The sequence below is a fragment of the Rousettus aegyptiacus genome, unplaced genomic scaffold, assembly GCF_014176215.1.
Source record: "Rousettus aegyptiacus isolate mRouAeg1 unplaced genomic scaffold, mRouAeg1.p scaffold_m13_p_15, whole genome shotgun sequence".
NCBI classification, from domain to species: Eukaryota; Metazoa; Chordata; class Mammalia; order Chiroptera; family Pteropodidae; genus Rousettus; species Rousettus aegyptiacus.
Genome location: NW_023416290.1, coordinates 10,209,115 through 10,231,971, shown reverse-complemented (window position 1 = coordinate 10,231,971; position 22,857 = coordinate 10,209,115). Strand labels below are relative to the sequence as shown.

The following is a 22,857-nucleotide window of genomic DNA, read 5'->3' as shown; positions in this document are numbered from 1 at the left end:
ACTCTGATGTTTCTCAGGCTCTCTTTGCTTCAGTTAAAGACAGAAGGTGGGCTGGCTGTGGCTTCATTGTCCTTCTGGGTTGGAGTACACAGGCACTACGAATAGTAGTCATAGTAGCCAAAGTCAGACACTGTATGTGCCAACAGTTACATCACAGGACTGCGACAGCCTCATTTCTATGGTAACAGGTTCTTCTCAGTAAATATACTATGACTATGCCTTGTTATCAAGCTGAAAATGTGAAGTGTGAGTAAAATTTTTAAAAATGTTTTAAAATTGTTTATCTATATTAGTATTACTCGATAATGTGATTTCCCCCATTCTTTAAAAACTTAAAAAATTTTCAATTTCAGTTGGCATTGAATATTATGGTAGTTTCAGGTGTAGTGGTTAGACATTTATATAACTTATGAAGTGATCCCCGTGATAAGTCTAGTACCCACCTAGCACCATACATAGTTATTATAATATTAAATATATTCCCTGTGCTCTACTTTACACCCATGTGACTATTTTATAACTGACAATTGTGTTTCTGGATCCTTTCCCCTTTTTCACCTACCCCCAAACTCCTCCTATCTGGCAATCATTAAAATGTTCTCTGTATCTGAGTTTCTGTTTTGTTTATTTTGTCTTTTAGAATCTGCATATAAGTGAAAGTATATGATATTTGTCTTTGTCTGACATTTCATTTAGCATAATACCCTTTAGGTCCATCTATGTTGCAAATGGTAAGATTTCATTCTTTATTATGGCTGAGTAATGTTACATTGTATGTACGTACAACTTCTTTATCCAGTTATTTATAGATGGTTAGGTTGCTTCCATATCTTGGCTATTATAAAAAATGCTGCACTGAACATAGTATATGTATCTTTTCAAATTAGTGTTTTGGATTTCTTTGGATAAATATTAAGAAGTAGGATTGGTGGCTCATATGGTAGTTTATTTTTAATTTTTGAGGAACTTCCGTATTGTTTGGCACAGTGCTGCACCAATTTAAAATCCTACCAACAATGCACGAGGGTTCCATTTTCCCCACATCATCTCCAGCACTTGTTGTTTGTTGATTTATTGTTGCTGGCAATTCTGACAGGTGTGAGGTGATACCTCATTGTGGTTTTAATTTGCATTTCTCTGATGATTAATGATATTGAGCATTTTTTTATATATTTATTGGCCATCTGTATTTCCTGTTTTTTAAAAAATGTCTATTCAGTTCCTCTGCCCACTGTTTTAATGAAGTGTCTTTTTGGTGTTAAGTATGAGTGCCTTATAGATTTTGGATATTAACCTCTCATTGGATTATCATTGGTGAATATCTTTTCCCATTTGGTAGATTGTCTTTTTGTTTCATTGATGGTTTCCTTCACTGTGCAAAAACATTATAGTTTGATATAGTCCTATTTGTTTATATTTTCTATTTCCCTTGCCCGAGGAGACACATCCAAAAAAAATATCAGTTTCAGATGTACAGCATAGTGGTTAGACATTTATATAACTTATGAAGTGATCCCTGTGATAAGGGATCACAATGTCAGAGTTCACTGCTTATGTTTTCTTCTAGGAGTTTTATGCTTTTGGGTCTTATATTTAAGTCTTTAATCTAATTGGAATTCATTCTTGAATATAGTATAAAAAAGCAGTCCAGTCTCATATTTCTGCATGTAGCTGTCCAGTTTTCCTGACACCATTTATTGAATAGAGTTTCTTTAATGCATTGTATATTCTTGCCTCCCCTGTCATAGATTAAGTGACCGTATAGGTGTGGGTTTATTTCTGGACTCTATTCTGTTGTATTAATCTATGTATTTTTATGCCAGTACCATGTTTTTTGATTACTACAGCCTCGTCAGGTAGTATACCTCCAACTTTGTACTTCTTCTCAAGAGTGCTTTGGTTGGTTATTTGGGGGCTTTTTTGGTTCCATATAAATTTTAGGATTATCTGTTCTAGTTATGTGAAAAAATGCTGTTGGTATTTTGATATTGTGTTGAATCTGTAGATTGCTTTGGGTAGTAATTTTAACGATGTTAATTCTACTTATCCATGAGCATGGTATATATTCTTTCATTTATTTGTCCTTTTCAATTTCTTTTTTCAGTGTCCTATAATTTTCCAAAGACAGGTCTTTTACCTCCTTGGTTAAATTTATTTGTAGGTATTTTGTTATTTTTTTCATGCAGTTGTAAATAGAATTTTAAAAAAATTTTCTTTGTGATTTATTGGTGTATAAAATGAAATATTAATTAGCCAATTTCAGAATATTAATTTTTGTATTCGGCTACTTTACCAAATTCATTTATCAGTTCTAATAGTATTTCAATGGACTCTTTAGTTCTCTCTACCTAGTATCATGTCATTGGCAAATAATGACAGTTTTACTTTTTTTCCAGTTTGGATGTCTTTTATTTATTGTCTGATCATTATAACTGGGACTCTATTACTATGTTGAATAAAACTGATGAAAGCAGGCATCCTTGTCCCGTTCACCATTGGGAATAATGTTAACTGTGGGTTTGTCATATATAGCCTTTATTATGTTGAGTTATGTTCCCTAAAGTTCCACTTTGCTGAGAGTTTTTATCATAAATTGATATTGGAATTTGTCAGGTGTCTTTTTTTTTTTTTTTTTTTGCATCTAATGATATGATCACATGGTTTTTATCCTTCATTTTCTTTATGTGATGTATCATGTTAATTGATTTCTGGATATTGAACCAACTGTGTATCCTAGGAATAAATACGTCTTGATCACAGAATATGATCTTTGTAATGTATTGCTGCATCTGGTTTCTAATATTTTGAAGATTTTTGTGTCTATGTTCATCAGGGATATTAGTCTATAATTTTCTTTCTTTTTTTGGTAATATGTTTATATGGTTTTGGAATCAAGGTAATGTTAGCCTTGTAAAATGATCTTGGGAGACTTTCCTCTTATTCAATTTTTTGGAATAGTTCGAGAAGCCTAAGTATTAATTCTCCTTTAAATATTTGGTAAAATTCACTTGTGAAGCCATCTGGTCCAGAACTTTGTTGGGAATTTTTTGCTTACTGACTTGATTTTGTTAGCAATTATTGGTCTGTTGTGATTTTCTGTTTTTCTTAATTCAGTCTAGGAATGTATCCATTTCTTATAGATTATTCAATTTGCTGCCATATAATTCATGGAATTTTTTTTATAATTATTTGTATTTCTGTGGTGCTGATTGTCATTCTTCTCTTTCATGTCTGATTTAATTTCTTCAGGTCCTTTTTTTTTCTCGATAAGTCTGGTTAAAAGTTTATCAATTTTTATGTTTTCAAATAACTAGCTTTTGGTTTCATTGATATTTTCTATTGTTTTTAAAACTCTTTTGTTTCTGCTCTAATCTTTATTGTTTCCTTCTACTCACTTTGAGCTTTGTTCTTTTACTAGTTCCGTTAGGTCTAAGGTTAGATTGTTGATTTGAAATTTTTCTTGTCGAGGTAGGCCTGTATTGCTATGAATTTCTCTCAGGACTGTTTTGGTCGTGTCCCACAGATTTTAGGTTGTTGTGTTTTTGTCTCAAGGTATCTTTTGCTTTCTTCCGAATTTTGGTATTAACCTATTCATTATTTGGTAGCATGTTATTTAGCCTCCACATGTTTCTGGGTTTTTCAGTTTCCTTTGAATGTCTAATTTCTGACTATTGTGATTGTTGCTAATGCTTGATATGATTTCATTCTTAAACTTATTGTGATTTGTTTTTTGGCTTAACATGTGGTCTATCCTAAAAAATGTTCCATGTGTATTTGAAAAGAATGTATATTCTCCCTTAAGTGAATAATTCTAAAAATGTTAATTGAGGTCATCTGGCCTAATGGGTCATTTAAGGTCGCTGTTTCCTTATTGGTTTTCTGTCTGGATGATTTATTCCTTAATGTCAATGGGGTGTTAAAATTCCTGCTTATGACTGTATTACTGTTAATCTCTCTTCCCTTTATATCTATATCTATCTATATCTATATAGATATTTGTTTTATATATCTAGATTCTCCTACTTTAGGTGGATAAATGTTTACAAGGATAACATCCTCTTGTTGGATGGATCCTTTTATCATTATGTAATATCCTTCTTTGTCTCTTGTTATAGGCTTTGTTTTTAAGTCTATTTTGTCTGATATAAGTATTGCTATCTCAGCTTTCTTATGTTTCCATTTTCATGAAACATCTTTTTCCATCACCTTACTTTCAGTCTGTACGTGTCTTTCAATCTGATGTGGATCTCTTGTAGGGGGAGTATTTATGAGTTTTGTTTTCCTCTCTATTCAGCCACTCTACGTTTTTTGATTGGAGCATTTAATCCATTTACATTTGAAGTAATTATTGATAGGTATATAGTTATGTTATTTTATTATTCATATTTTTTATTTTTTTCTTAAAGAAGTCCCTTTAACATTTCTTGTAATATTGGTGTGCTGTAATACTCCTTTATCTTTTCTTATGTGGGATGCTCTTTATCTCTCCTTCAATTCTAAATGATAGCTTTACTAGGTAGAATAATCTTTCTTACTTTTCATCACTTTGAATGTTTTATGCCAGTCTCTTCTAGGCTGCAAAGTTTCTGTCGAGAAACCACCTGACAGTCTTATGGGAGGATCCTTGCATGGAACTAACTGCTTTTGTCTTGCTGCTTTGAGAATTCTCTCTTTTTCTTTAAATTTTGGCATTTTAATTATGACGTATCATAGTGTGAGCCTCTTTAGGTTCATTTTGTTTGGGACTAACTGCACTTTCTGGACTTGTATGTCTATTTCCTTCACCAAGTTAAGGAGGTTTTAAGTCAGTATTTCTTCAAATAGGTTTTCTATGCCTTGTTCTTTCTCCTCTGGTACCCCTATGATGTGAATGTTGTAACATTTGATGTTGTCCCAGAAGTCCCTTAAGCAATCCTCACTTTTACAAATTTTTTTCTTTTTGCTGTCCTGATTGCGTTTTCTGCTACTTTGTCCTCCAAAGCACTGATTCGCTCCTCTGCCTCATCTAATCTGCTCTTCATTCCCTCTAGTGTAGTCTTCATTTCCATTATTGTATTCTTCATTTATAACTGGCTCCTTTTTACGGTTTCTGTCTCTTTGTGTAAGTTCTCACTGAGTTCATCAATTGTTTGCCTAAGTTCATTGAGCATCCACATAATCAGTGCTTTGAACTCTGTATCTGGTAGATTGCTTGCCTCTATTTCATTTAGTTCTTTTTCTGAAGTTTTATCATGTTCTTTCATTTGGGACATGTTTTTTCGTCTCCTTTGGCTGCTTCCTTTTGTTTGTTTTTATGTATTAGGTAGATCTGCCATGTCTCCCATTTTTGGCAGGGTGGCCTTATGTAGTAGGTGTCATGTGGAGTCCAGTGCTGTATTCTCCCTGGTCACTTAAGGTGGATGCCCCATGGGCGTTCTTCCTGTGGGTTGTGTATATGCCCTCCTGTTGTGCCTGAACCTTGATTTCTGTTGTTATGCCAGTGGGTAGGATTTATCCTCAGGCTGACTGGCTGTAAGGACTGGCTGTGATGATAGTGGATGAGCTATTGTGCGGGAGCTGACTCCGCAGAGCAGGATTTACTCTGGTGCCTGCCCAGTCCACCCTTTAGGTGTGTCATTTGCGGAGCTAATCAGGTTGTTCTCTGGTGTGGTCTGAAGTTGGCATTGTGTGTGTTGAGAGGGGCTTTGGTGCAGGCCCAGGTCAGCTGCTGCCTATGCCTGGCCCACAAACACCTGGTAGGAGTCATAAAGTGACCTATGGTTGATCGTTGCCTATACTGGGCTTGGAGGTGTTTGGGAGATGCTATGCTGTAAACTGAGGCTGGCTGCCAGTAGCGTCAGGCTAGGAGCTGCTTAGCAAGAGGCACAGGGCATGCTGAAGCCATCTGCTGCTTATTTGGGGTCTGTTGACCTTTGAGAAATTTTAGGAAAATCTGTAGCCCAGGCCTCAGTGGCCATTTGTGAAGAATAACTAGTGGAAGAGGTTTCAGCTGGTATGTGAATTGAGTGGGGCAGGGTTTCGGGAAATCCTCAGAGTGGGGATTTCCTACTCTGCTACCTTGACCAAAAGTTGGTAATGCGACTTTTTAATATATTTCCCTTTTCATGGTGGCTCTATTGAAAAATTGTTCTAAAAAGATCAGCATTAGACCAATGATCCTGGAGTTTGAAAAAAGTTCAGATTCTTAGGACGTTCTCATTATTAGGATTAACTTATTTGATAAGCATCGATAATTGACAAACCAAGCTTTTCTTCTGAAGGCTGAAGAAAGTAGTTAGGAATATAATGATGGGTAGATTAAAGACATCAGGGGAAATCTGCTACTTCACTGAAAAGCATAATTGGATCTCACTATCTGTACATATACATATAACCTGTGTGTGTGATACCTTAACATGCATATATAGACCTTCAGATATTTATGATTTCTCACTAGATTTTCCAAAACGTGTAGTCAATGAATTTTAGAATTTGAAAGGCCCTGCGACATGATCCAGTCCAAATGCTCATTGAACAGTTGCAGATGAAGCCCAGAATTAATATCTTGGCTAGGATTATATCTAGTGACAGAATTAGGAGCAGGATCCATGTCTCCTGATTTTTTTTTGTGCAAGTTCTTTCCATATACTTAGTCGTTCTTTATTTCATATAAAATAAAAAATATTTTAATTGCCTTTTAAGGAGAAATTCAGCTGAAGGTGTTATGTAAGAAACAGAATTTCATAACAAGAATGGAAAGGAATAAAAGGGAAGCTATTTTCAGGCTGAAACATTACTTCATTATCATCTCAAGGCCCATTTCCATGCTTACAGTAGTTACAATTGCTTAAGGAGACCATTTTGGTACTTTCTACTGTCATAAAATCTCAATTCAACTTCGTAGTCATTGCTACATGCCTAGAATATTCTCTGCTTAGAATTTATTTAAGTGTGTGCAGTGATTTCTGTCAAAAAAACTAATCAGAGATAAACTCCCTTCATTTTCCTTGGCTAATTTGGTAGTCAAAAATTCCACTTTAGGGTGGAACACACTTTCTCTTTTTTAAAGGAAAGTAATTATATAGGATATTGGTTCAAGAGATGACTCTTAACACAATGTACACAGGAAACCTACACAATGTGCTGGAGGCAGGTCCATATCTATACCGTACCCCGTATACCGACCGAAGTGCATTCACAGCTTTATAAGCTGCAGATTCCTGTGAGGGAAAATAGAGAAATTATATCACTTACATCACTGCATCGAAATCCTTGGAAACACTGGCATGTTATTTGAGCCTCGTCAGTCATCAATTGAAGAACAACGATGGGCACATTAGTTAATAGCTATATTTAATAATATTGTTCTGTTACTTTTTGTCACGTGCTGCATTTTACAATATGTTTTAGAACACATTTCATTTGATCCTCATAACAAGCCAGTGATCAGTGACATTCCTATTTTACAGGTGAGAAAAGGAAGGCTCATCAAGGTTAAATGGGCGGGCTGGGGTTCTACAGCAAGGAGGGGTTGAGTTGGGATAAGTGTATAAGTACTCATATCGCCTGATGCTGATGTGGGGTTCTGTCCTCTTATTTTTAGTTCAGACACATATTTCCATAAATTACAAAATGCTTGACAGGGCAGGATCCACGTCAGTTTCATTCCTAGCCACATATGCAGTATTTAGCCATGAGCCTGTATATAACAGATGCTTAATCAATATTTCTTGCATGAATGTTGAATAAGCATAGATCTGTAAGAGTATCAACATAATCTTATTGATCCTTAAGTACCCACTTCAGTGTTTGTGTACATGGTATTTAAAACACATTTGGATCAATTAAGAAGCCTAATTTAGTAAGAATGACTTCTCTCATGTTCATCTCCACTGGGAACGGGAACAATTTCAGCATGCTCCATGACTGCTAAGGTAACGTACGCCTGACATTGCTCAGCCAGGTGGTGCGAAGACGTAGAAATTCTGAGGTGGAACTCTTCCCACCAATACTAAAACGCTCGACGTGATCAAAACACAAAAATGGTAAACATTCTAACATGAGCTAGAATGATAGGGACTATCCTCGAAAACATTTTCAAATGGCATAAAAACACTCGTTTCAACAAGGAGTTAGAGAAGTATTGTATGACCAGTGAGAGGAAAAGAAGTATGTGGAAACCAGTGTACAACGATCCCATTTCAATTAGCCTATAAATAATTTAAAACATCAGTTGAGGCACTCCAGATGACGTGGAGCTGTGTGTTGGACCCAGCTTCCACTTGCTGCCTTCATTCGCCTCAGGGATGCATAAAGCAGCATTTGCAGCAAATGCCACCCCTCGTGGATGTTCAGGGACCAGGCTCCAGAACCTGGCAGACAGACAGTTTATTATTGATCTCACTGGTGATGGTAGTCTCCTCTCAGGAGCCAGCATAAAAGGGATGTAAACACCTATTATGAGGTATCCATAATATGGAGAATGTTTTAAGATTCTAACATCTTATTCAATGGTCACAAATATCCCATGGCGAGGGCAGATATTTCTACATTTAGAAGATTATTGCATTCTGCTAGTGAAGAGACTTTTGTTCCTCATTATTACAGATGACTAAACCCAAGGGGGAAAAAATCCATTAAGAAAAAAACAATATATCTCCACTTTGCCTGTTTACACAAAACGTGTGTGGAGGTTTAGCCTTTTCAGCTCACTGCATTTCTGCCATTCAGCATAGTTGCATATAGATAAGAGGTTTAGATATGATCTTTCCACAGAAAGTGGAAACTTCAGCACATTTCCTGAAGATTACTTTCCTGGGTGGCACAGCTAGACACCTATTTGAGAGGGCTTAAGTACTTTCTCTTTTCTCCTTGCTTTCTCTTTCCAATTGTCCTAAAGGACCCTGGCTTCACTTATCGGACCTCAGCTAAGGAGAATATTTTTTATTTCCATATTCAAAGCAACTTAATGAATGACCTAAAAAATGTTAGCAGAAACACAGACTCCTACATATGGATGGAATGTTTTTGAACAATTTTAATAGAATTTAATTGTCTTTTGTTAACACTCAGAGACGACCTAGAGAATTATAATCCTGGTTTGAATGATTTATATGTAACTCACTAACAGGATTTCTCGACAGTGGCACTACTGAGAGTTTGGACTGAATAATTCTTTGCTGTGGGAGGCTGCCCCGTGCATCACAAGACGTTTAGCAGCATCCTTGGCCTCTACCCACCAGATGTCAATAGCATCTCCCAGCCCTGTTGTGACAATCAAAAATGTCTTCGACATTGTCCAATATCCCTTGGGAGGCAAATCTATCCTTGGCTGTGAACAACTAATCTACTCTTTATACCACATCCTCCCAGCTGAGACAAAAAGAAAATAGGCTTAACTCTTGGTGGAAAGATAAATTCAAAATATGAAGAACCTTCTCATGTAATAGTTTTACTATATCATATACCCTATATAATCTGTTGTGAGACTATAAATAGACGCTGCACCCAATTTAGAAAGGGCTAAGCATTTGCCTATAGAAACATCGTGATGCGCATGGTTAGGATGCTAGGTCACCACTACCACCACCCACCAACAAACATCCTGTTTGACCAACAGAGCAGCCGAAGAATAGCACTGTCAAATAGAACTATTGCATTCATAATATTACTCAAGGGAGAGAATTTGCTCAGAATTCTTGCTTGGAAGGCCAAGAACAAAGTTCTTTTGGACAGAATATAAGTCTTCTCTCAGGCCATCTCCTGACCTCCTCATCTTCCCCATCCCTTCTAATCCTGGACAGATCAGGATTTCCTGCAACCTCAGGCAACTGGTACAGGATTTAGAGTTCAGGTAGAGGGAGAAATGGATGCTTCTCTTTTATGAAACTTCTAAACATTCAAGTCTAATATACATACAGAAGAGAATACAAATTTAAAGTCCAGAGAATGATCACTGATTGCACACACTCATGAAAACAGCAGCCGGGTAAAGGCACAGACAGTCAGCAGCAACCCCAAAGCCCTCCTGTGCCTTCTCATGATCACTGCTCCCTCTGCCTCGCTTCCTCACTGGATCTTAGTTTGGCCTGGTCTTGAACTTGGTAGGCCTCGAGCTACTGTAGGTTCTGAACCAGGCCCACTTTACAAGGAATTATGCCTACAGTGGATAGCTTGTTGAGTTTCTGAGATGAAGAGAGAAAGGAACACTGCTTTTTCATGTTCGGGTAATCTTATGCCTGAAAGGCTGTTCATTCTTACCACTACCTTGTAAGATACGTGCCCAGAGACTTAGTAGCATTAAGCAAATAGTGCTTATAAATTAAAACTTGCTTTTAATTAATGAGAGTCAGACCATAATTTATGAGCAGTTATTTACTCAATAAAGTTAATCACAGCCCTGCACATGTGACCAAAGCTGTAATACTAATCAAATCCATCCTGACATTTTCTGTGTGACCTGTGGTAAGAATGTAAATAGATTTGGAATGATTGCATTTGAGAGGCAACATAGCACAATGGTTAAAAACAACATTACTAGAGCAAGATTTGGGGCTGAATCTTGCTATGACACTTAGGAGCTGTGTGTTTGTAGTCTATTTAATTTTTCTAGGTGTCAGTTTTCTCATCTGTAAAATGGGGATAATAGATTTCTACCTTATCTGATTATGAAAAAATGAGTTAAGATCTATAAAATGCTTATTAGAATAAACACAATATGTATTCGCTTTATCATTACTCCTTAGAACCATCTTAGCATTAGAAAAGAAGCGTGAAGCCCAACACACATGTACAAGGTCAAATACTTACCACACAGCTAAAATTGGGAATTGTTGCGTATTTGTAGGAATAGGGATACAGCAACATCTGAGCATAGGCGTGGAACGAGAGGTAAGCCTTAATGTGCTTTCTATGTTTTCGAAGGAAATTAGCTACGGCTTTCACTTCTGGCTCAGATTCCGGGAAAGGTCCACAGTAGGTATCATCGCAAGGGTGCATAGATGCTCCTTCATCTGCAAGTTAGAAAAGAAAATGGGCATGGGCAGACAAGAAGCAAGAAACACAGATCTCTGATTTTTCTTTTATTTCTATAAACATATAGTATTGTTAAGCAATTTGTCTAACTTCTCATTTACAGAAATCAATGTAGGTTGAAGCCTACATACATAATAGGAGGGTGGCCTGAATAGCAAAGAGGTACTGATTGGTTAACTGAGCCTGCATGAACCTCTCTAAAGAGAACTAATTCTGTACAATCCCCTAGAGCAGGTACCCCACAACATCTGTACTTTCCCTCCATAATGCTCCCCACACTTGTAATTAGTGTTAAATATTTACTCACTTAACATTCAAACAATATTTACACTGTTCTAGGTGCCTGGAATACACTCGCAGACAACACACAAAAAATTTCTGCCCTGACAGAACCTACATTCAATCTGGATTCTCTGTTAGACTCTAATGCTCGTGACTGCAGGGACTGTGTCTTTCTTGCTGGGCACCTGGCAACCAGAACAATCGTATGGCAAGTTTTCAACAAACATTTTTGAATTAGTGAGTGTTAGATCAATAGAAGAGGCTAGACATCTGTACAGGTATCTGGTAAGATACAAATATCAATATTTGTATTTCATTTCCATCAAGAACATGGAGACAAGACAGAAGTAGTTCCATTGAACGTGTCAAACCAATTCTCACTACATTTTTAGATCAGAAATATCCAAACTGGTTTTGTAAAAAGCCTCTCCGGTTATCTTGGTGGTAAGATATGGTTCAGTTAAGAAATCCTCAAGATTAAATTTTAATAATTTTTGAATTAAGAAATTACATCATAAGGGTCTATGAAGGGGAGGAAGGAAAATAAGATTCACTATAACATCACAAAGTGTTAAGGTTCCAAGAAATTTCAGAAATTATTACATTTTCCGTTATTATTTGCCATTCTGTGCCATTATTATCCCTCTCATGTGCCTAGAAAATTATTTCTTTCCATAAACAAATGGAAAATGTTTGATGATCCTGTGACATAGTCTAATGCTACTGAACATGAAAAGAAACTAAATCAGACTAAATCTTGAGGATCTTAAGTCCAGTTAATGATGTAGGAGTGTTAAGAAGGGGAACTTCTAGCAATTGCGGTTTTTCTCCTTTGAGTCTCATTCTGGAGATGTCTCAGAAGCAAGTGGGATATGGACGGAACTGAGAGCTCAGCATGTGAACTATAGCTGATCCTCCAAAGGAACAGGAAAAATAAAGAGATATTTGAAGAACACTGATGTAAAGCATTGGGAAGGAGAGATCACAAACTGAACAACTAATTCTAGAGAGACCAGAACTAATGAGCCAGAGAAACAAGACTTTACAGTAATCCTAATATTCTCAAGGGTATAGAGGAGGGCATTGCAAAAACATTAAACAGGGCCAAGAAGTTATAATAGAAATTAAAAAGAACTAATCAGATAAAATAGAAATTAAAAAAAAAACTTAATGTCTGGGTTGAATGAATACAGTTGATGAGTGAATTGATGAGATGGAGTGGATTTCAAAACATTCCCAGAAGGCATCAAGAAGAAACAAAGAACTAGAAAATGAGAGAAAAATTAAAGGGGTTAAAAAATAGAATAAGTGTCAATATCTGATTATTAGGAGCCATAAAAGAGAAAAAAATAGAGTCAAATATTTGAAGAAATGCTAATTGAAATTTCCCCACAATTAGAAAAAGATTGAATGTACTTATTGTGTACCAAACAAGAGAAGAGAAAATATCGATACTGACATCCTTGGATGAAATTAAAGAAAACAATTCCAGAGGGAAAGAAGCAGGTCATCTATAAAGGAGCAAGAATTAGTCACATCTACCATTTTAATAGCAACACTGGAGTAATATTTCCAAAGAATTAAAAAAAAAAATTGAATCTAGACCTTTATATCTAGCTGAACTCTCATTGAAATGTGAGAATGAAATCAAGATGTTCTCTGGCACAAAAGGCCTCAAAAGTCATACTATACACAGACATAATTTGAAAACACCCTTGGAGAAAGTATTCCAACAAAACAATGAACAACGCCAAAGAAGGTACTCTATATGAGAACTACTGGAGAGTAATCAACTCAGTATGATCTGTTGTCTAAATGAGGAATGTCCAAAGGAAGAAAATGTATAGTAATCTGGTTCAAATTCCAGAGTATAACGAACCGCTGCAGGGTGGGGAACCAGAATTATTAAAAGCATGTGAAGTGATTGGTGTCATTTGCAAGGGAGATATAATTATCGATTAAATTTAGAAATTGATAGAGAAAAACAAACCTAAGCTTGGGTTTTAATAAGTTAGGAATAACCACCGGAGAAGAAAAATAGAGCACAAACTTCACAGCCAGCATAAGTAACTTTGATCCATTCAATGGAAAATAGTAAGAGAAAAGGATATTTAAAAACAGAACAGGAATTAAGATGGCAGAAATAACTGTTAATGTAGCAGTGATTACGAAAAATCCTAACAGATTAAACTTGCCAACAAAATTGATATTGTCATATAGAAAAAGACGATTCTGCAATATGTCTACAGAAAAAAAAGTACAAGTAGATATGTCATGTTTTATTTTTTCTGTTAAAGTATAGTTAACATTAGTTCCAGGTGTACAACATAGTGATGCAACATATATATCTTATGAAGTGATCACTAAGGTAAGTCTAGTTAGTAACTCTTACTGTGCAAAGTTATGACGTGATTGACTATTTTTCCTATTCTGTGCATTACATTCTCATGATTTATTTATTTTATAACTGCAAGTTTGTACCTCCTAAAATGGTATTTGTTTTTGTCTGACTTATTTCCCTTAGCATAATACTTTCTAGAACTATCCATGTTGTCACAAATGGCAACGTGTCATTCTTTTTTATGGCTGAGTGTTGTTCTATATTCATTCACCTGGCAGCGAACACCTAGGTTGCTTCTATATCTTGGCTACTTAAAGTAACGCTTCAATGAACATTGGCGTGCATATATCTTTTTGAATTAGTGTCTGTTTTCTTCAAATGAATGCCCAGAAGTGGGATTGCTGGATCATATGTCAGCTCTATTTTTAATTTTTTGAGTCACCTCCATACTATTTTCTATAGTGGCTGTACCAATTTGCAATTTCACCGACAGTGTACGAGGGTTCCCTTTTCTCCACATCCTCACCAACATGTGTTATTTAATTCATTGATGATAGACATTCTGACAGGTGCAAAGTGATATCTCATTGTGACTTGAACTTGCATTTCCCTGATCATTTAAAAATTATTTTTTAAAAGGGGAAATTTTAAAAGTTTTTTAGAGGAAAATAAAAACAGAAAAGATTTGCAAGTTTGGTTATATTTCACATTTTGCAGCAACTGGCCTCTATGGAAATTGATTTGACTGACAGAAGCAGCTGGGTCCTTTAGTAAGCAGTATCTGGGAAAGTCAGTAATTGTCACATAAATTCAGTGGTTATTTTTTCATTTTCAATGTTTTTCTTTTATCTCTTTCAAATTTCACATAAATAGACTCATTCTTTTTGAATTGTTGTAGTCTTTTTTAAAATTTATTTTTTGCTTGCATCTCCCACTGTCAACTAACCCCAGGTAACCCATGTTAAGGAGTATAGTTGTTAAGATAGTTTGTAAACATACACACACATGTAACTGTATATATGTATTTATGTATCCATCCATGTATGTATTTTTATATAAAGAGACAGATATACATTCATTTATATAGGAGCTATTTTTTGGTCATAGAACAAGACCATAATCATATAGCTTTTTGCCACTTGTTAGTTACTTTAGTAATATTTTGTGGAACGTCCTCCACATCAACTTGAATTCATTCTTATAAGTTCTATTTTATCACAGTTATAATTTAGTCTCCCACTTGCCTATTGCTGGGAATTCTCTCCCTTTCTCTTCTTTCTCTCCCCATCCCTCCCTCTCCCCTTCCCCTCCCTCCTTCTCTACATTATTACTGACCTGAGAGAAACAATATTGCGATAAAGATCGTAGTACACTTATTCTCAAATGTGTGTCCTTTTGTTTCTATGGAAAATATTTGTAGGAATAGGACACTGGGTTGAAGGTTATATTAAAAAATATATATATGTATATATATATATTTTTGGGTAGGTGTTAAATTCACACGATTCAAAATTTTAAAGTTTTAAAAGAATTGTATTTTGAATTCTCAGATTTTTGCCAGATTGCTTACTAAGATTGTTACTGTTTATACACCCACAGCAGCGTGTAAGAGTGCCATTCCCCCTTAATCTCTAATCACGGTACCTCACAAGTTTGTCACATTTGATTTGTGCCAGTTTGACAGCAAGAATTTAATTTTCCTTCCTTTCTGCAAGAATTTCTGAGCATCAGTTGATATGTTTGTTTTTAACTGGACTCTTCTCTAAATTGCTTACTCGCGTCCTAAGCAATTCACGTTATTCTCTCTAGGGCTGTTTATCTTTTTCTTACCTGTGTATCAAAGAGCTTTGTGTAGATACTTGTCTGACATCTGTATTGCCTTTTATCTTCAAGTTTAATTTTTCTATTCAATCGTTTATGGCAACTCTTTATAATTTTGGATGTTAACATTTTATATAATCACTGTCTTTTCTTTTTACATGGCTTTTGGGTTTCCTGTCTTGGTTAAGAAAGTTTTCCCTGTTCTTAGAAGTTATAGATAATTGATAGTTTTTCTTTTAAGAAGTTTCCATTTAAGTCTTTAATTCTTCTGAATTTATTTTTATACGTATGTAACACATGGTTATACCTTCGGTTTTTCTATATGGCTAGCCAATTCTGTCAGCATCATTTATTACATATTCTGTCATTTTTTCACTGAATTGAAACACTACCTTGGTCGTATATTAAAGTCTGCATTTGTGGATCTATTTCTGGATTCTCTGTTCTCTTCCGACCTTTTAGTCTATTTTCATATTGTTATCCTGTCAGCCTATAGTAGCATTAAAGTGTGCTCCGATATCAGGCCAGACAAGTTCCCTTTACTGTTCTTCTTTTTCACAGTTTTATTGGCTTTTTAGGGTCTATTAATTTTTTCTTATAAACTTTATGATCATTTTATTAATTCCCAAGAGCAGAAAACAAAATGAAACACCCTACTGAGATTCTAATTATGACTACATTCAGTTTATACTGGTTTTGGGGAGGATATTACTGTGGCGAGTCACCCAGTCCAAGGACGTGTGATGTCATTCCATTTGCTTAGATCTCGTTTCTTATTCTACATTTGTATTTTAACATTTTTTTCTTTAGTATGTTATCTTTATTGTTGTGTTGCTATTGTTATTGTGAATTGGTAACTGGTTTTCAAATGGTCCTTTCAGACCACGACCGAAGTCACTTGATGATGTCACCAGAGTTCCTCCCATCCTCTGCCTTCCTGTCTTCAGCCCCCAACTCCATCAAATATAACTGGGAATAAGTTTCCCAAGCTATCTCTTTAAACTTCATTTTGGAGACTTATGTGCTATCAAAATAAAAATATGACCCATTGAGCAAATTTTATATTCAGTGTGACATACTATATAAACATAGTGTTCTGGTAACTTTTTTTTTTTTTTTAAAGCTATATGCTTACCAAATATTTAGGATAATGAGTAGCAGCTCTAGTGACATCTCCTTAGAAAATTAGACCCTTTTCTAAATAACTAAACATTCTAAGTTGCTAAAGATAAATTACTTGCTTTGTTCAAAGTATCAAGGAAGGCATTTAATTCTTTAGTATTCTTATTCTTATTCTCTCTGTAGATTGCAACTACTTCTAAGCTACTCCTGAATTTCAGAGGCTAGGGACTTCATTGTTTTTCAACTAACAAAGGGTGGATTTGCTGTCTTTTATCCTTTATAAAGAGAGAAAAACTGAGCTTAATGATTCTTTTCCTTCAAGATTGAGCAGCAAGAGAGAGAATTAGTTGGTACTGAAAATAGGGCCAGTGCTATTCATTCCTTTTGGAATAGGTAGCAACCAGGGCTGTAGGTCAAGATGCAGGTGGTGAGTATATTATAGCTATATAGCCTCAGTGAGATACCCCTGTTGACTCGAGACTACTAGCCTTACCCTCAGCTTCCATATGACATCCAGCCAACACCAATCCTCTCTGGGTAGATTTGAGGTTTTTATAACATCCTATACTAGCATAGCTGGGACAGATCCAACATATGGTGGGAAGAATGGCTAGGTATAGAATATACGATAGTTCTAGAGATGACTGTGTCTGGCTGTAAATCCGGTGGCACTTGTACCGTAGTTATTTATATGGACTCTCCTTTCCAAGTACTTAGGGAAGTGGATGTCCTCACTATTCTTTAAATGTTGCTGAATGAATAGGTGGATGTTACCCCGCTCAGAGAAGGTACTTGAACCTTAATTATTGTACTGGACTATTTCTTTGATTAGACAACTAAACCCAGTTCACCTCCATGGAATGCTGAGGACATACAAGGGCAACAACAACAACAACAACAACAACAACGATACCTTCAAAAAGCCTGTTAGTCCATGACAATATTCTGTTACCTAAACATTTCTTGAATAATTCCAAATCTTCAGCTCTGAGCTTTCCCGAAGTTATAAGTATTTTAACACATGTTAACAGTTTCAGAAAGGAAATGAGGTACTTAAAAAGTTCTTGTATACAGGTGATGAGCCCCGAATTGTTTATGCACATAGGTACAAATCCTCCCTTGGCCCCAACAGAACACAGAGTGATCGCTTCATGAGTAAACTTTAAACAAGTCTTAGCGAAAATAGGGCCATTAAATTTCCTCTTACTGTATAAAAACTGTAATTGGTACTGGTGAGCTTTCTTCCAAAGAGTGAATGCAGAGATATTTGTAACTGAAGAGGACTGTTTACAACAGGAAGGTTTTGTGTAAGATGCAGAGAGAGCACAGGTATGTGGAGAGGAGGCCTGAAAGGCATCGGCTTGCCGGCAAAGCAGGGGAGAGGGGAAGTGGCTTCGGGAGGGCCCGGGGGCTCTCCCTACCCTGCTTTCCACAGAGCTTGACCTCCTGCTTAAAATATTCTCCTCCCTTGGCTTTGGACACACTGTTCCCTTATATTTTCCTTCCAACCACTCTGTTCTGTTCTTCTCAATCCTCTTCCTCTGTGAGTCCCTTAAAAGGAGGAGTATGTAATTGTTCTGCCCTTAGTCCATTTTCTTCTGTTATTTCTCTCTATAATGAATATGGCTTCTTCAACTATTTCCATTTATTCAACAAGTATTTACTACGCACGTACCATGTCCTATACACGGGGATACATTAATGAACAGAACAAAGGTTTCTTCTGCCTTATAGGGCTTACATTCTAGTGACAATGCTAGGAGTCGAAAGAGACAATAAACAATAAATACAGGGAATAAGTGAATGACACTGTGTATTATAAAAGTACTATGGAAAAGAGAAAAGGGTAGAATAGTTTAAGAAAGATCAGGAATTTTGGGGAAGTGGGTTGCAATTATAAGAGTGTGATGAAGGTTATTCTCAGAAACTAACTTTCGAGCAGACTTGAAGAATGCAGAGAGTCAGCCATAGCATCTGGGGGAGAGTGTTTTAGGCAGAGGGAAGAGCTAATGCAAAGGCTCCGAGGCAGGCCTAGGGTGTGCCTGGCCAGTGTGGATGGAGCCAAGTGTTGAGGGGAGGGTAGAAATAGATGAGATCGGACAATCGGTGGGGGCCCAAATCATACGAGGTTTTGTAGGCTGTTTTATGTCCTTTGGGTGAATGAAATGGTTAGCCACTGCAACACTTTTCTGCTGAGGACTGACATCATTTGAGTTTGAGATGGTTATTAGCTACCGCAGTGGAGACAGTAAGTAGATGTTATAAAGAGGATTTTAAGAGAACATTTTGGGCTGAAGATATACATTTTGGAGTCATAGACATGTATATGGTAAAGGATGAGGTATCTAAAGGAATGAATGTGTAGAGAGAAGAGAAAAAGTTGGGGACCGAATGACTGAACCCCGAGCGTTCCAATGAAAAGAGTTTGGGGAGGAGAGGAGCAAAATTGATTAATTAAAAATAATAAAAAGAATAGACTGAAATGAAATGATCAAGCAAAGAGGAATTAAGAAGGAACAAAGAAATGGGGCAGGAGTTGGTAGAAGAAGTGAAGACGAGAGGATTTTTTTTCAGGTGGGAGAATAACATGCTTTTATGCTGAAGAGGAAAATCCAGTAGAGAACAAACATTCTAAACCAACCAATCCACCCGACAACAGAACAAAGAGATGGGGTAGTTAGTTACTGGAGCAAAAGTCTTGAGTAGGCGAGTCAATGAATCCTGAATGTCTATCTCTAGCTTCAAATTCCTCTATGTCGGTAGCCTCGAGACATCTCCATCTGCTGCTGGTCTTCGAGGCTCTGAAGGCTCCAGATGTCCCTAGATGAAATCATCTTTTTCTTTCCAGCACACTGATCTCTTGCTGTGTTTCTTAACCTATGTTTTCCACATTCATCTAGCGGCCTAAATCAGAAAATTAGGTGGAACACCCCGGAGGTTTTCTTCTGTCTCTCCCCTCCCTTGGGTTGGATTGCAAATTCTCTTGATCCGATCTGCTAAATCTCTTTTTGCCTAGTTCCACCAGCAAAGTTCAGACCCTGACTTACATTGTCAGAATAGTTTCCTACCTCCGGCCTGGCATACCTTGACGTCAGCCTTCTCAACAATGGCATCGTAATCTTCTAAAAACTTAAATCTGATTTTATTGCTTTGCTGCTTAACGCCCTTCAGTGCCTGCCTTCTGGACAAATTTCAAACTTCTACTAGTCTGCCTTACGCCTTCTACCTTTACTCCTCCTAAACTATTGGCCGTTTCCCGAGATTGTACACCCCTTCGCCTTTATGGCTGCACATGTTCCCTTCTGTCAGAAACATCTCTTCACATTCTGGTTATCCTTGTCCTTCGGTGCTCAGTTCAGTTGTCACTACCTTGGGGCATCGTCTCTAACGGCCCTAGGTTTGGTTAGGTGCCTCTTCTACATTTGTCCATAACATCCTTTACCTGTGTTCGTCATAAAATTTAGTATCTTGTGTTAAGATTGTATGCATACCTATTTCCCTAGTATTGGGCCTAGCACAGTGTTTGACCAATACTGGGCACATAATAAAATGAAAAAAAACATTTTCATTCACAATTATCATGCGTAAGCTAAACTGTATACTTTGAAGAGGGGCCATCCCTCGATTTAATGCCGTTTGCCTGAGAAGCATAACAGACACTGGAATATGTATGCTATAGCATTTTATGGTTTATTTTATGGATTGGCATCCTGCCAGCGTTACTTACCGCAGATTAGGTATTGATTTAGCAGAATGGGATATCACATTCACAATTCTTTCTGCCTGTGTTTTTCTCTGAATTTTTGCCTTACTCATCTCCTATACCAACCCTGTCTTTAAAAAATAAAAACAATCTGAGTAGCAGGGCCTCTACAATGGAAGTAAATTAATTCAGGTGGAAAGAAAGCCACTAAAACGACCTAATTTTATTTATAGCCTTTGGGGAGCATTATCCAGGCTTTACTAAAATGCAAGGGAACAGCTCACAAACATTATTGAACAATAAGTCTCTTTGGGATTTTCAGTAGCTGTGTTAGACACACAATTTGAAGAGTCCTGTCCATATCTTGCCTCAATCACACAGATTCTGATCAGAAATACCTGCTGGACTGTAAAGATCAAGATAGCAGAAAGTGAAAGCATCAGACATAGCATTTCAAGGACACAAGTAAAAAACACCAAAAAAAAAAAAAAAAAAAAAAAAGGATTCAGTATCCAGGAAACAATGTTAAAATAGATTTCAAAGGGGAAAGGAATAAGTAACATCAAACCTAAACCTTTAGGTTTTAGGAGCATGAGAATCTAAAGGTGTTTTGGTTTTCCGTAGTTTACGGGAGCCAATACATTGTTTCTGAAGCTGAGACAAAATTCTCTTTCTCATCTTCACATGTGGAACAACTGAAGAATATATAACAGATCTCTGCACTGCAGAGAGGAGGGATTTCCGCCTTGTCAAATAAAACAGCATACATCTCTGTTCTGAACATCTCAGCAGTTTAGCTTCCATACCATACATCACCTCTTTAGTTTTTGAGTACCGAGATGCGAAAGCTCTATAAGGCCCTCATAAATCTAGAAGGGAGACAAGAGATGCGCATATGAGGAAATTAGAGGACAAGGCAATGTGGATATAATACAATTGTGAAGCGTGCGGTGCAGGCTAAGTGCATGCAGCAGCATGGAGGAGGGACAGAGCAGGGGGAATGAGGAGCCCTGGGGACATGGTAATGGCAAAGAGGCTCTGTGGGACTCGAGATGGACGGAACATGAAAAAACACGATTTTGCTTAAAAAGAAAAAAAAAAAGGCTTTGTTGCTTCTCTGAGCCTTTGTCCTTCTGGATGGTAAAATGAGATTGGAGGCAGACTTTAGAGAAGGAATGGAGGAAGGTAGCATATTGGAAGCAGCAGTGGACTGAGAAATCACAAAACAGGGCTTCGCTCAGAACTGTACTAATGAACTCGGTGACAGGCACGCCACTGCTCTGGATGTGTTTGTCGTGCATGGATTAGGGACCCAAAGCCATGGTTCTCATCTGGTATTGTGACAATGTGTTGCTATTGGTTGTGGGGGGTGTCTCACGGTAGCTAGTCACACGTTACACACTTATTTAACTAAAAAAATGGTTGTTATTCTGAGAATAACCCTTAATTTGTTCTAATATACTCTTGTAATGGGGGAGAAAAAGGATGAATCAGAGTGTCTGTGCTTGGAAGTAACCACGAGTGTTTGCTCAACTCATCGACTGGGTATTGGTAGTGGGGGAAAAAAGCTGAGAAGCGTTGGCCAGAAAATGATTGCTAAGATTCGTTATAGCATTGACAGTTTATGATTCCAGTCCAGAAGAAAAAAAAATTCCAATTTAATTACATATTTATTTTTCCTTAACATCCTTAGAGTCTATTCTAAGGATGTGAGGATAACATTTAGCGATAGAAGTTGTATGATAGAATTGTTTTTGGTCTTAGAGGCAGTCTCCAAGAATGGATTGCAATCTAAAACAGTTGGCAAGCAAATTGGTTAATTCTCAGAACATACTTTTTCTTATATAAAAATTTCTCTCCCTGCCTAAGGTTCCTCCAACCCTCTCCCAAATCTGCTTCTGCTCTTGTATAACAAATCTTGGTGTGTGGCACCTGACTACACCGGAAATCATTTACTGCATCCAACAATCCATAAAGAGCTGTTAATGGCATTGTCTTAATTTCTCTCCAATACACCCAACTCAACTACTACTGTCTTAGTCAAAACTTTTCAGAATTATTATAGGGGTTTATTATTATTATTCCAGGCTCTTCTTCAATCTACATCTTCAGAAGTCCTGAATTAATTTTCCAAAAAGCTCATCTTACTAGCTTATTCCTTCACTTTAAACTTTCTGGTGACTCACCACTACCTTCAGGATAAAGGGGCCAGATTAGGGGCCTTTTCTCTATACCCCGTGTAGTTGGCTAAATAATGGCCCCTAAAAATTACCAGGTCCTAATCCCTCGAATCTGTGAATGTTACCTTATATGGCAAAGGGCCTTTGCAGAAAGTGAAAGCACCAGACACAGCATTTCATGATAAAGTTCTTGAAATGGGGAGATCATCCTGGATTACATGGGTAGGCCCCAAATGTACTCACAAGTCTCCTATGAGAGGGAAATTTGATTACGGATGGAAGAGAAGGCTGTGCGACAGAAGCAGAGAGAAGCTGAGTCAGAGAGAGAGGGAGCTATGTTCCTGGCTTTGGAAGACGAGGTCACAAGGTCAAGGGTGCACGTGGTCACTAGAAGC

At 37.0% G+C, this 22,857-nt stretch overlaps 1 protein-coding gene and 1 long non-coding RNA gene across 5 annotated transcripts in view; one reads left to right on the top strand and one right to left on the bottom strand.

Moving 5' to 3' along the window:
* The window catches only part of CPA6 (carboxypeptidase A6), a 224,284-nt gene that overhangs the window by 2,061 nt on the left and 199,366 nt on the right, over positions 1-22,857 (bottom strand). For both annotated transcript variants that reach the window (XM_016152944.2, XM_016152943.2), the window contains 2 exons: positions 10,789-10,991; positions 7,115-7,199 (listed from right to left, as the gene is read on the bottom strand). In XM_016152944.2, the coding sequence (XP_016008430.2) occupies positions 7,115-7,199; positions 10,789-10,991 (288 nt within the window). The remainder of the gene's footprint in view (positions 1-7,114; positions 7,200-10,788; positions 10,992-22,857) is intronic.
* Positions 1-22,857, top strand: part of LOC107514827 — a 110,187-nt gene that overhangs the window by 26,860 nt on the left and 60,470 nt on the right. The window lies entirely within an intron of this gene.